This window comes from Phodopus roborovskii, unplaced genomic scaffold (genome assembly GCF_943737965.1).
Source record: "Phodopus roborovskii unplaced genomic scaffold, PHOROB, whole genome shotgun sequence".
Lineage (NCBI taxonomy): Eukaryota > Metazoa > Chordata > Mammalia > Rodentia > Cricetidae > Phodopus > Phodopus roborovskii.
The window spans coordinates 17,689,437-17,701,954 of NW_026125059.1; the positions used below are offsets into that span (position 1 = coordinate 17,689,437).

Here is a 12,518-nt window from a genome sequence, read left to right on the forward strand (position 1 = left end):
ATTAAGGTGCTACAGAATAATCCTTCTATACACTATGTGAATATATGTTGCTATGATTGATTTATCATATTGGTAGACTGGCCAATAACTGAAGAGGATAAAGTTAGGCAGGAAAGCTAACAGAATGATGGGATGAAGGATGGAGTCAGTGAGTCACCAGCAGAGAGCAAGATGGGCACACTGTTCTGAGAAAAGATACTAAGCCACCTGGCAAAAAATAGATAAGAAATATGGGTTTATTTAAGTGTAAGAGATAGCTAGTAACAAGCCTGAGCCAAACATTTACAATTTATATTAAGTCTCTGAGTCAGTTATTTGGGAAACAGCTGCCAGCTATTTGGGATAGTGATCAGGACAGGAAAATTCCACCAACACTAAAGTAAGTAATATCTTGCCACCAAGTAGATATTTTATTAAACAGAATTCTTCAATACCTGAAAGAGTCAAACCTTTGTAATTGTTTCCTAGGAAATATAAAACTAATTAAGGAATGCTTCAGGCTCCATGTTCCTTTACATTTATTATTACTATTATTATTATTATTACTGCTTTTGCTTTTATTGGTCTTTGAGAAAGGGTTTCTGTTTAACAGCCCTGGCTCTTGGTTGTCCTGTAACTTGTTTTGTAGATCAGCCTGGCCTTGAACTCAGAGATCTGCCTGTCCCAGCCCCCCAAGTACTATGATTTAAGGTATGCACGACCACTTGCCAGCCCCCAGTTTTCTTAATGAAAAGTAATTAGAAAATTAATCTGACTCAATGAAAAAGTAACTCCTTGATTCAACACTCATGTCTTACTGTGAATAAGATATCACTCCAGCTGAGTAAGCAAAGCCATGTTAAAAAAAAAATAATAAACAGCATGTCTAGCCATAAATGGAACATACATGCATACATGCATACATAAATACATATATGATACCTCCTCTTCTAAAGGCTCAGGGTCATAGCAGAAAAGAGGGCAGGAAGAGTAAGTGTAGTAAGAGGCAGGGGTGGTAGAACACAAATTCTCTTAAGAACTAATAATTAAAAAGAGAAAGATAATGAACAGAAAAGACTTATAGCCTTCTTTCAACAATGCTTGTCTTATACCTCAACCAGTTGAATTCCAATGATGATAATAATGGAAGAAAGTAGTCCATTCTATTTTTAAAGTGCGACCTCTGGTCTGTGACTCTCATAGGAACTAAGCAAACAAAAGATTGACCAGAGTTTCTTTAAAACCATGTATTTAGACAGAAGGTGAGAAAATGGACAAGTAAGGGGACAGCAGTAAGAAGCCAGGAAGATAAGGCATTATTTCTCTCTTGCATTAGAAATTTAATTTTGTAAGGAAAATTTAAAAAGGGATGGACCTTTGCAAAACATGGAGTCTGACATTCTGGGAGGCTAGATGTTGGCTATCGGAAAACATCAAAATCTGTTCTTTATGAACAATTAAAGTGTTTAGCAAATAGTAGAATAGTAGCATATAACACACACACTCACACACATACATACATACACACACAGAGAGAGAGACATCTTGCTATAACAAGTACTGGTATCTTCACTTTACACATCTGGAAATTAAAGCACAGAAAACTCAAGTAATTTGTCCAGAGAGGATCATTTAATGAAAAAGAATGATATAAATCACGAAGTCTGGCTCATGAATTTGACCATTCTATTACTTCCCAAAAAAGCAAGCAGGCAAATAAATAAATACTATTAGATTTAACAGAAATCTACTCATCTTCTGAGAATAGGACTTAGCTACTGATGTTTGCCAACTATACAAAGCAGCAGACCCCGAAGGTCACAGACAATTGAATCTTGGGTACTCCTACAAGGGAGTTGAGTTTGGCTTCCAAGTTACATAAGGAATGAAATTAATGGCTTTTCAAGAAAAGCAGGCAGCTAAATAAAGCTTAATGCTTTAAATGAAACTATTCCAGCTAACTTCAAAGTTGTTTCTGGGAAAATAGTGCACAGCTAGTTTTCAAAAGGCTCTAAGGCATGGTGGCTGCTTAATATCCACCATCATTTGTGGTGATATATTGTTTGTGATACATTAAAGCCATTGGAGATCAAAATATCAAAGCAGCAATCCTAGTTAGCCATAAAAGCCAGGCACACACCTTTAATCTCAGGATTAAAAGGTAGACAGATCTGTTAGTTCAAGGCCACACTGACTACTTGAAATTGATCCAGTCCAAAAAGAAACAGCTCACACAAAGGTGATCTCAGTACCTGGGAACACACCTTTAATCCCAGCAGTAGGGAGGTAGAGACAGGAGGATATAGGCTAGGCAGAAAGAGGAATACAAGAAGGAGGAGAAGGAATTAAGAGCCTTTTGCCTCTGAGGATTCATGGGGACAGAATTGCCATTTCAGGCTTGGATGCTTTGCTTCTCTGATCTTCAACTAAACCCCAATATCTGTCTCTGGGTCTTTTATTTTTCTACTAAGCAAAATCACAAGGACTCTGTTCTTTACAATTACCACAGTTGCCCACCTTGGATTTGAAAACCACAGATATTGCACAACTCTCTATATAATGATGGGGCTAGGGGTTGGTATTTCTTATACAAGCACATCTATAATAAAACTTGATCTATAAACTAGGTATACTAGGGATTAAAAACCAACAATAACAATTTTCTGTAACTCTTAGAACATAATTATTCTCCCTCTCCTTTGAGAACTTCCCCTTTCACTTACAAGAAACACTTAACTGCTTGTTTTGATATATACTAATTGCTGCATCAGTATTCTCACACTTAAAAGCATTAGGTAAACGATATGATGTGTTGATAAATGATCTTCAGATAATCAAAGCCGACAACTACTAACAAACACAATGAGACTCCAGGATATATACTGGATAGAGATGAATTGAGTCCCAGGCTTATACTTCCTGAAAGTACTCAGAAAGTCAGCAACTTGAAATCTATGAGCAGAGTGAGTGGCTCTTAACTATGTAATCCCAACAAGACGCTCTTCAGTTTAAGCCAGCCTGGGTAACCATCTCAAAGCAAACAAATCTTATGAACTATTTATCACTAGGAATTTTCCATTAGTATAGTTTGGATTTCTCTAAAGAAAATCATAGAAAGTCAAACTGTGGCCAATAGAGGAATACTGTGTGTAATTACAGAAAATAAAAGTAGAAATGTAATTTAAGAATTATTCCTTTGTTTGCATGCTGGAAGACAAAAGGATGTGCCTGCCCAAAGAATCCCTAATCAATGTACATTCTAACCTTCTATTCCTTCTCCATCTTAAATTACTTATCTTTGGCATTTTGGTTTTCAGTCATAGCGTTTTAATGGCTATCTGTCTTATTATAACGAGCCACCCAAATATCCAAAACAGGAACCTTTTCTGGATTATAAAGTCCCCCTTCTAAACTGTTTCCAATTGCTTCCTCCACCCTTTAAAATCAAGTACTAACAGTTTTCAGTAGGTAGTTTGCCTCAGGCCAACATTAACTAAGGTATCGTAATTGGATTCCTTCCAAAACAAAATACATGCTACAATAGTAATGTGTTTTGTTTATGCTTTGTTTACGGTAATAAACTTAGGGCTTGTATATATTAGGAAAGCTCTACCACAGAACTATACCCTCTAACACTTTTCATGCTTTTCTCACCATCTGAAATACCTCTTTATTACATATAAGGGAGTTATAGCTCAGTTTGGCCTGAAACTTGGTGACCCTCCTTGCTATTACTTCACAAGCCAAGAGCTACTGTGCCCAGAAGAAATACCTCCTTTTCTAGCCATTACCTTTCCTCCTTTTTGTGATTATTAACTTTTCAAGGGCTAGTTTCAATTGTAGTCTCTGTGAGGTGGGCATGGTGACACACACCTTTAATCCCAGCACAGAGAGGCAGAGGCAGGTGGGTCTGGAGTTCTAGGTCAGCTTGGTCTACAGAGCTACACAGAAACCCTGTCTCAAAATAAATAAATAAATAAGTAGATAGATAGATGGATAAATAAATAAATGTTGCCTCCACCATGAAATCTTAAAAGCAATTATTAGCAATCACTTCAATAAGGATAAAAATGACTGAAAATGCCATAGCTCCAAATTAGATGTATCAATAATTAATTACGGAATTAGATCCTGATACAAAAACTAATTTATTGACATGATCTTCTATTAGGCTTTGTGGTAACTGACACTGTCACCATCATTATCTTAATTACTTAGCATGTTACAGTTTATAATGAGCTATCATGTATATAAACAAATTCAAAAGCTTTCCAAGGCAGGTACTGTTATCCAGTCAACCAAAAAGGAAAAAAGAGACAAAGAAGTTGAATGCTTGGATCAGGAGAAAGCTTGTGAATGACAAAACTTGGCCAATATCACACCTAGTAATAAAGAAAATCCAACTACAAAAGACTAAGAGAGCTGTCTGTCTGGTCAGACTACAAGCCCAGTAGCACCTTGGGAGCTAGAAAAACAGTCCTTTTCTTTCAAAGTGTTTTTTAAAAGTTTGAACTGTAAAAATGTGGCTGCTCTGTCCCTAGTTTGCTTTCTATTGCTGTGATAAAACACTGATCCAAAAGAACTTGAATAAGAAATGGTTTGCTTAGCTTTCATGTCTCAGGTCACAATCCATTGAAGGAAGCCAAGGCAGAAGACGCCAAGCAAGAGCCATGGAGGAACGTTGCTTACTGGCTTACTCTGCAGGGCTTGCCCAGCCTACCTTCTTATACAACCCCAGGGATGGCACAGCCCATAATAGGTTGGGCCTTCCAACATCAATCATTAATCAAAAATATGTCCCTCAAGCATACCTACAGACAGATCCTATGGAGGCATTTTCAATTTCACAAATGAGGTTTCTTTTTTCCAAATGACTATAACTCATGCAAGTTCACAAAAAGTAACCAGCATATAATCAGAGTTGCATTATCAAGAAATAAATGAGGACTTGAGAGATGGTGAAATTGTTAAGAACACCGGCTGCTCTTGCAGAGGACCTGGGTTCAGATCCTGGCACCCACATGGTAGCTCACAATCATCCACATGACTCCAGTTCCAGGGGATTTGATGCCCTCTTCTGACCTTTTGCAGACACCAGGCACACATGTGGTACACATACATGCATGCAGGCAACATACATATAAAGTAAAAAACAAACAAACACACACACCAGAGATATAAAGTAAAACAAACACACACACACACACACACACACACACACACACACACACACACACACACACACACACCAGAGATAGCTCAGAGGTTAGGAGCATTTGACTGCTCTTCCAAAGATCCTGAGTTCAATTCCTAGCAACCACATGGTGGCTCACAATCATCTATAATGTGATCTGGTGCCCTCTTCTGGCCTCCAGGTATACATGCAGACAGAACACTGTATACATAATAAATAAATTTAAAAACAAAAACAGGGAAGCACCTGGCAGTGAGGCCTTTAGTTCCAGCACTTGGGAGGCAGAGTTCAAGGCCAGACTGGTCTGCAGAGTGAGTTTTCCGGACAGCAGGGGCTGTTACACAGAGAAAGAAACCCTTGTCTTTAAAAAAAAAAAAAGCCAAGGGGAACCTACTACATGCTTAGGAGGACAACAGTGTTTGTACTTGGGTAAGCTGGCTAAACAACTGACTTTGTTTAGGCAGGGAGTTTATTTAATTTTTTTGTTTTGATTATAATGAATAATCTACTGGGGATATCGGAGTCACAACTTTTGTACCCATGATGTCAGACTCCTGTCCACACAAAGAAACAAATGAAATCATCTTTTTTTTGCAACCTTGTTGTACACCTTGACTAAAATCAAATAACAAGGGTGAGAGAGATCCCATTAGGTTTGAAAGAAATATAGCTCTCCTTTTTATAGTACTGTTATTGCACAGGAATGTAATTCCTGGACTTGGGTCCCAAGTGCAGTCTGATGACAAATAATCAATGCTACTCTAAGTAGATGAGGGGGGCACAGAAATACATTCCCAACTTCTGCTCTCTAACAGTAACAGCTGAAATGAGGATAAATGTCACAAAGTTAACTAGGCTTCGTCAGAAAGAAAAACAAAAAACAAAAACAAACAAACAAAAAAACACCAAAAAAACAAATTTGTCAATATTCTGAAAAAGGGCATTCTAAATCTTAGTTATTCTGGGCTTCAGAATAATGAATCTGCAGCAACAGAAAACTAAAGAAACTTCACACCACTAGGAACATCAGCAATCACTTAAGTGGGAATAGAGTACACTGAACTGTAGTAGAGTATAACCTTTACATTTGCTTTGTTGCAAAAACTTGTCTGGGGAATGGTCAAAATAGGAAGCACTTGTAAACTTCCGTACAAGGTATCTGCTTGACTGTCTCCTAAACTTAGCCACATATAAATTAGAGACTTACAGCCACAGAAATCCTTGCTAAATTCTCTCAATGCTTTTTGACAAAAAGGTTACTGGTTTATTATTTCCATGAAAATAACAGTATATTAAAAGACAGAGTATATATCCAAACCTGCCTAAATCTAGGCTAGACATAATGGCATTGGCTAAAATTATTAATTCAAAATTCTAATTGTTTATGTGTGTACATATTTTGAGGCTTTGATAATACTACAGAAACAGATGTAACTATTATGTCCTCTGTATTATCATGAAATACGATTCTTTAATTTTCAGTAACATCCTTTGCTCTAAAATCCACTTTGGTAGATACGACTATTAGCTGGACAAATGTAAACTGGAGAAGGCAAGATGCACAAGAACCAAAATTCATTTCAAGTACTGAGATTAATATTAAGAGTAAACAAAATAAGGATCTAGAGATGGCTCAGAGGTTAAAGGATCTGGCTGCTCCTCCAAAGGTCCTGAGTTCAATTCCCAGTACCCACATGGTGGCTCATAATCAACTACAGTGGGATCTGATGCCCTCTTCTGATATAAAGTCATACATGCAGATAGTTTACTCAAATACATAAAGTAAATAAATCTTAAAGAGAGTAAATAAACTAGCTGTTCAAGTTATAAGAAATGACTGTGTAGTAAAAATCAGGAGGGGGGGGTACATGATTTGGGAAGAAATGTTCTCACTAGAGAATATTAAAATGGTTATTTTAATGATTCACATAACTTATTGCAAAATGATAAAAATTTTCTCATCTACTGACAATGAGACAAACTAGTAGTTTTAAAATAAAGTTTAAAATATAAATATAGATTTAAAATTAAAATTGAGGAAACAATGACATCAAATCATTTTTTAATCAAGGTAAGCTCTGTAGGTTTGATTAAGCAGCCTGTTACAATAGATCTATACTTTAGTTACTATGGAATGTATATTAAAAGAAACTCAATGTGCTTGCTTTGTATATCTTGATCTAAACAGTAATATCCCAAGTGAGGCCTGAATTATCAAAGCATTCTTTTTAACAACTCCAACAAATACAGTTTCTTACTTTGTTACCATGCTACTGGCCTCACCTCAAACTGTTAGCTGTCCATGGGAGCCAAGGTAGCCAACTCTATTGAGTGATGAGCCCTGTTGGTTACTCCTTACCTGTTACTATGCTTTGATTTTTCCCGGTCCTTTTCCTTATCCTTCTTGTGCTCTTTATGCCGGTGTTCTCGATCTTTATGCTTATCTTTGTGTTTGTGAGAATCTGCAACCATAAGAGATAAGTCAGTTACAAGAAATCCCAAGTTCATCTTTTTCCTGCCTACCTTAATAAACAGATGTAGAAACAGAAGTCAAATGGCAAAGTGGCCATAATAGCACATACTACTGGTAGAATATTTCACAAAGACATCCATTGCCCTATCTAAAATCCAGGAACTTATGAAGGGGCCTCATGGTTTTGTTTACTGCTGAGTGATATCCATCATAGGTATATATTGTAATTTATGATTCATATGCTGGTGGACATTTGCTTCTAAATGAAGTAAAGTGCCAGATCGTATTTTAAAAGTACTTTAAAAGTGCTAAATTATCTATTCCTAAGTGGTTGTACTATCATATATGTACTATCATATATGTCATGAACAATCCTGAGTTCTTAGCTGCCACAAATCATCAGTAACATCTAGAATTATCAGTCTTGGCTTTTTTTGTTCCTCTTTAAGACAAAGTTTTGCCATGCAGCTCTGGCTGGTGTGAATTTTGTATGAAATCAGGCTGGCCTAAGAAAAACTCAGATATTTACCCACCCCTGCCTCCTGAGTGCATCACAATGACTGGCTAATCATTATTGTCCTAATTTTTCCTACTCAGAAAGGTATACTGTGGTGGCTTCAATAAGAATAACCACCATAGACTCATGAATCCTTAATCATCAGGGAGTGGCAGTATTTGAAAATATTAAGGTGTGGCCATGATGGAGTAAGTGTATCTCCAGGGGTGGGATTTGAGGTTTAAAAAGCCCATTTCTCTCCACCTGTGGATCAGGATGTAGCTCAAAGCTACTTCCTGCCTGCCTGCCTGTTGCCATGCTCCCCGACATGATGATGATAGACTAAACCTAAGAAACTGTAAGCAAACCTACAATTACATGCTTTATTTTATAAAAGTTGCCTTAGTCATAGTGTTTCTTCACAGCAATAACAGTGACTAAGATATATATCACCTCACTGTAGTTTGAAGATTTTTTTCATTTTATACATGAGTGTTTTGCCTGCATGTATGTAAATGCACACATGCACTATGTGTGTCCTGGGTCCCCGTAGAAGCCATAGGAAAATTGGATCCTCTGGAACTGGAGTCCTGATAAACCAAGCCTAGGTCATCCTCTTCAAGAGCAAGTGCTCTTGCCCACTGAACTAGACCCCTCATTGTAGTTTTAATCACTGTTTTTCTAATGATTAAGTGATGTTTAATAAAGACTATCTGTGCTTATTGACTATTCACTTATTTTGGTCAAGTATTGCAATTTCACCCACTGTAGTGTTTGTATGTGTATCTGTATGGATCTGTATGCATCTTACTATTGAGTTGTCTATGTGCCATGTGCATGTAGTGTCTGTCTGTGGAGGCCAGAAATGGGCATCAGATATCCTCACTCCCACTGGTTCCCTTCCTACTCCCATTTACTCTAGTGTCTTTTAAGACCACACGAGGAGCTGATGCACACTTTTAACCCCAGCACTCGGGAAGCAGAGGCAGGCAGATCTCTGTGAGTTCGAGGCCAGCCTGGTCTACAGAGCTAATTCCAGGACAGGCTCCAAAGCAATACAGAGAAACCCTGTCTTGAAAAACACAAAACAAACAAAAAACCACATGAGGAAAAAACCCAAGATAGCCACAACAATCCTGTACAATAAAGGGACTATCTGGAGGTTATCACCATCCTTGACTTTAAGCTCTACTATAGAGCTATACTAATGAAAACTGCTTGGCATTGGCATAAAAACAGGCAGGTGGACCAATGGAATCGAATCAAAGACCCTGACTGATATCAACCCACACATCTATGAATAACTAATTTTGACAAAGTTGTTAAAAATATAAACTGAAAAACAGAAAGCACATTCAACAAATGGTGTAACTTGTATTAGTATGCAAATGATCAAGACCTCAATATAAATCTATCCACACTGAACCTCATAGAAGAGAACGTGGGAAATACCTTTGAATGCAAAAGTACAGGAGACCACTTCCTAAATAGAACACCAGTAGCAAAGACTCTGAGAGCAACCATTAATAAACAGGACCTCCTGACACTGAGAAGCTTCTATAAAGAATACAGTAAATTAGATAATACGCTCCCTCCAGAATGGGAAGATCTTTCACCAACCCCACATATGACAGAGGGCTGATCTCCAAAATATACAAAGAAATCAAGAAACTAGACATCAAACTACCAAATAATCCAATTTAAGAATGGGGTACAGATCTAAATAGAGAATTGGCAACAGAACAATCTCAAATGGCAGAAAGACACTTAAGGAAATGCTTGACATCCTTAGTCATCAGGGTAATGCAAATTAAAGCAACTCTGAAATACTATCTGACACAGATCAGAATGGCTAAAATCAAAAACACTAGTAACAGCTTATGCTGGAGAGGATGTAGAAAAAGGGAAATACCCCTCTATTGCTGGTAGGAGTGCAAACTACCTCAAGACCCTGCAATACTACTGTTGGGCATATACCCAAAGGAGGCACATTCACACCACAAGGACATTTGCTCAACTATGTTTATAGCAATATTATTCATAAAAGCCAGATCTTGGAAACAACCTAGATGCCCCTCAACTGAAGAATAAAGAAAATGTAGTACTTTTACACAATGGAGTATTACTCAACAGTAAGTAACAATGACATCTTAAAATTTGCAGGCAAATGGACAGAACTAGGAAAAAAAAAAATCCTGATTGAGGACGCAACCCAGTCCCAGAAAGACAAATATAGTATGTACTCACTCATTAAGTGGATGCCAGACATAAAGCAAAAGAGATCCTACCTACAATCCACAACCCCAGAGAAGCTAGAACCCTCTTCCAAGAACAGATGGAAGCAGATGTAGAAATCCACAACTAATCAATGGGCTGAGCTCCTAGAGTACAATCGCAGTAAGGGAGAAGCAATAATATGAGTAAAGAGTCAAGAACATGATGGGGAAACCCACAGAATCAGCTGGCCCCTGCTAGTGAGATATCACTGATTGTGTTCTGACAAATGGGAAACCAGCAGCTGGGGCAATATATGAGGCCACTAGCGGTGGGTTCAAGATCTAACTCTAATGCACAAACTGACTTAGTGGAGCCCATTCTATATGGAGCAGTTTAGACACAGGGATGTGGAGGGTGGGGACGTGCCTTGGTCCTGCCTCAATGAGATGATGGAATACAGTAGATTTCCTAGGGGAGGCCTTACCCTCTCCGAGGAACAGATGGGAGGTTGGGGGAGTAGGGGAGAATAAAAGAAGAGGAGGGAGGGGGAACTGGGATTGGAATGTAAAAATAAATAAGTTTCGGCAAGGAAAAGGAGAAAAAAAAAGATGACATGAGGGAAACTTACAATACTGGGTGTATCTCTGAATCTGGCTTATTGCTGTGCACCTATATCCCTGCTCTGGGGAGACAGAGACAGAACTTGAGAACTCCCAGTTCAGTGAGAGATTCTACTTTATAAAATTAAAAAAAAAAAAAAGTGAAAAGAGGTCACAAAAGTTCTAGTAGTTAAAAGTATGTGTTACTCTTTAGGACAGATGACAGGCGTTCAGTTCGCAGAACCCGTGTTATGGGCAGCTCACAATGTCCTGTAATTCCAGCTCCTGGAGATGTTAACACTCTCTTGTGGCCTCCAAGGGCATCTATACTCATACATACACATGAAAGCTATAAAAAATAAGGCAGAGAGAGCCCAAATGAAGATATCTGATATTGACCTGCAAATGCATATGCGCCCTCCCATGAGTGTCTACAATTAAATGCCAGTATACAGCATGCAACATAGTAAAAGGCACTGAACTTCCCTCTTGTTCCCTCCTTTATCTAGTGGAAACCAGCTATAACACACGCAGCACATTCAAGACACATGTGGTAAGGAACTGATGCTTCCTTCTAACAGCCACATGAAAAAAATCATCTTAGAGGTGAATCTTCCACTGCCCAATTTTGCCTTCAGATGACTGTAACTCAGAGTGACATGCAAATTTTATGAAAGACTTTTTAAAATGAATTCTTGAATTCAGCTAGCCTCCCAAGAAATTGGTATTATAAAGCAAGTAACAATATATCTAGCTTAATCAACTAAATTTGAAGTAGCATGCTTCATAGCAATAAGATTATATTTAATCTTAAAGTATTGCTGACTGGCAGCTAAAGAAGTGATACTTGGCATAATTGAGTATCTATTCTATACCAGGCCCCAAGGAAAGAGGATCATTAACATTTGCAAGATCATGTCCCTAGGGTTCTAAGAAATTCTCATTCCACAGATGTAGGAATAAAGCATATAGTGTTTGTTGGAAGGCTGAACTCAAATCTTCAACGCTGTGTACAGAACAATACAACTTTTAAGTCTCCAGTCTTAAAATGCTGAGTCAATCAAGATAAAATTGGTGAATTTTACCTCAGGTCATAAAAATGACAATGTATGCATCAGAACTACAACATGAAAGTTTCATTTAGCCAGAAATCAGTAAACAAGCTTCAGAATGTGGATGTTAAGATCTACTATGGCTCAAGGGCATAGCAGGAGTGGTTTGAATAGGTATGGCTCCCATATACTCATGTGTTTGAAAATGTGGCCTTTTCAGAGTAGGTGCAGCCTTCTTGGCGGGTCACTGTGGATGCAGGTTTTGAGGTCTTATATACTCAAAGCTACACCCAGTGTGGCAATCTCCTGCTGCCTATGGATCAAGATGTAGAACTCTCATCTCCCTCTCCAGCACCATGTCTGCTTACACATTGCTTCCGGCCATGACAATAATATACTAAACTTCTGAAACTGTAAGCCAACCCCAATTAAATGTTTTTCTTTATAAGAATTGCTGTGGTCATAGTGTCCCTTCACAGCAAACCCTAACTAAGAAGAGGGACCCAAA

The 12,518-nt window shown here is 38.0% G+C and overlaps 1 protein-coding gene across 1 annotated transcript in view; it reads right to left on the bottom strand.

The window, feature by feature from the left end:
* Positions 1-12,518, bottom strand: part of Top1 (DNA topoisomerase I) — an 86,745-nt gene that overhangs the window by 54,687 nt on the left and 19,540 nt on the right. The window contains exon 3 of the mRNA XM_051187354.1: positions 7,533-7,635. Within this exon, the coding sequence (XP_051043311.1) occupies positions 7,533-7,635 (103 nt within the window). The remainder of the gene's footprint in view (positions 1-7,532; positions 7,636-12,518) is intronic.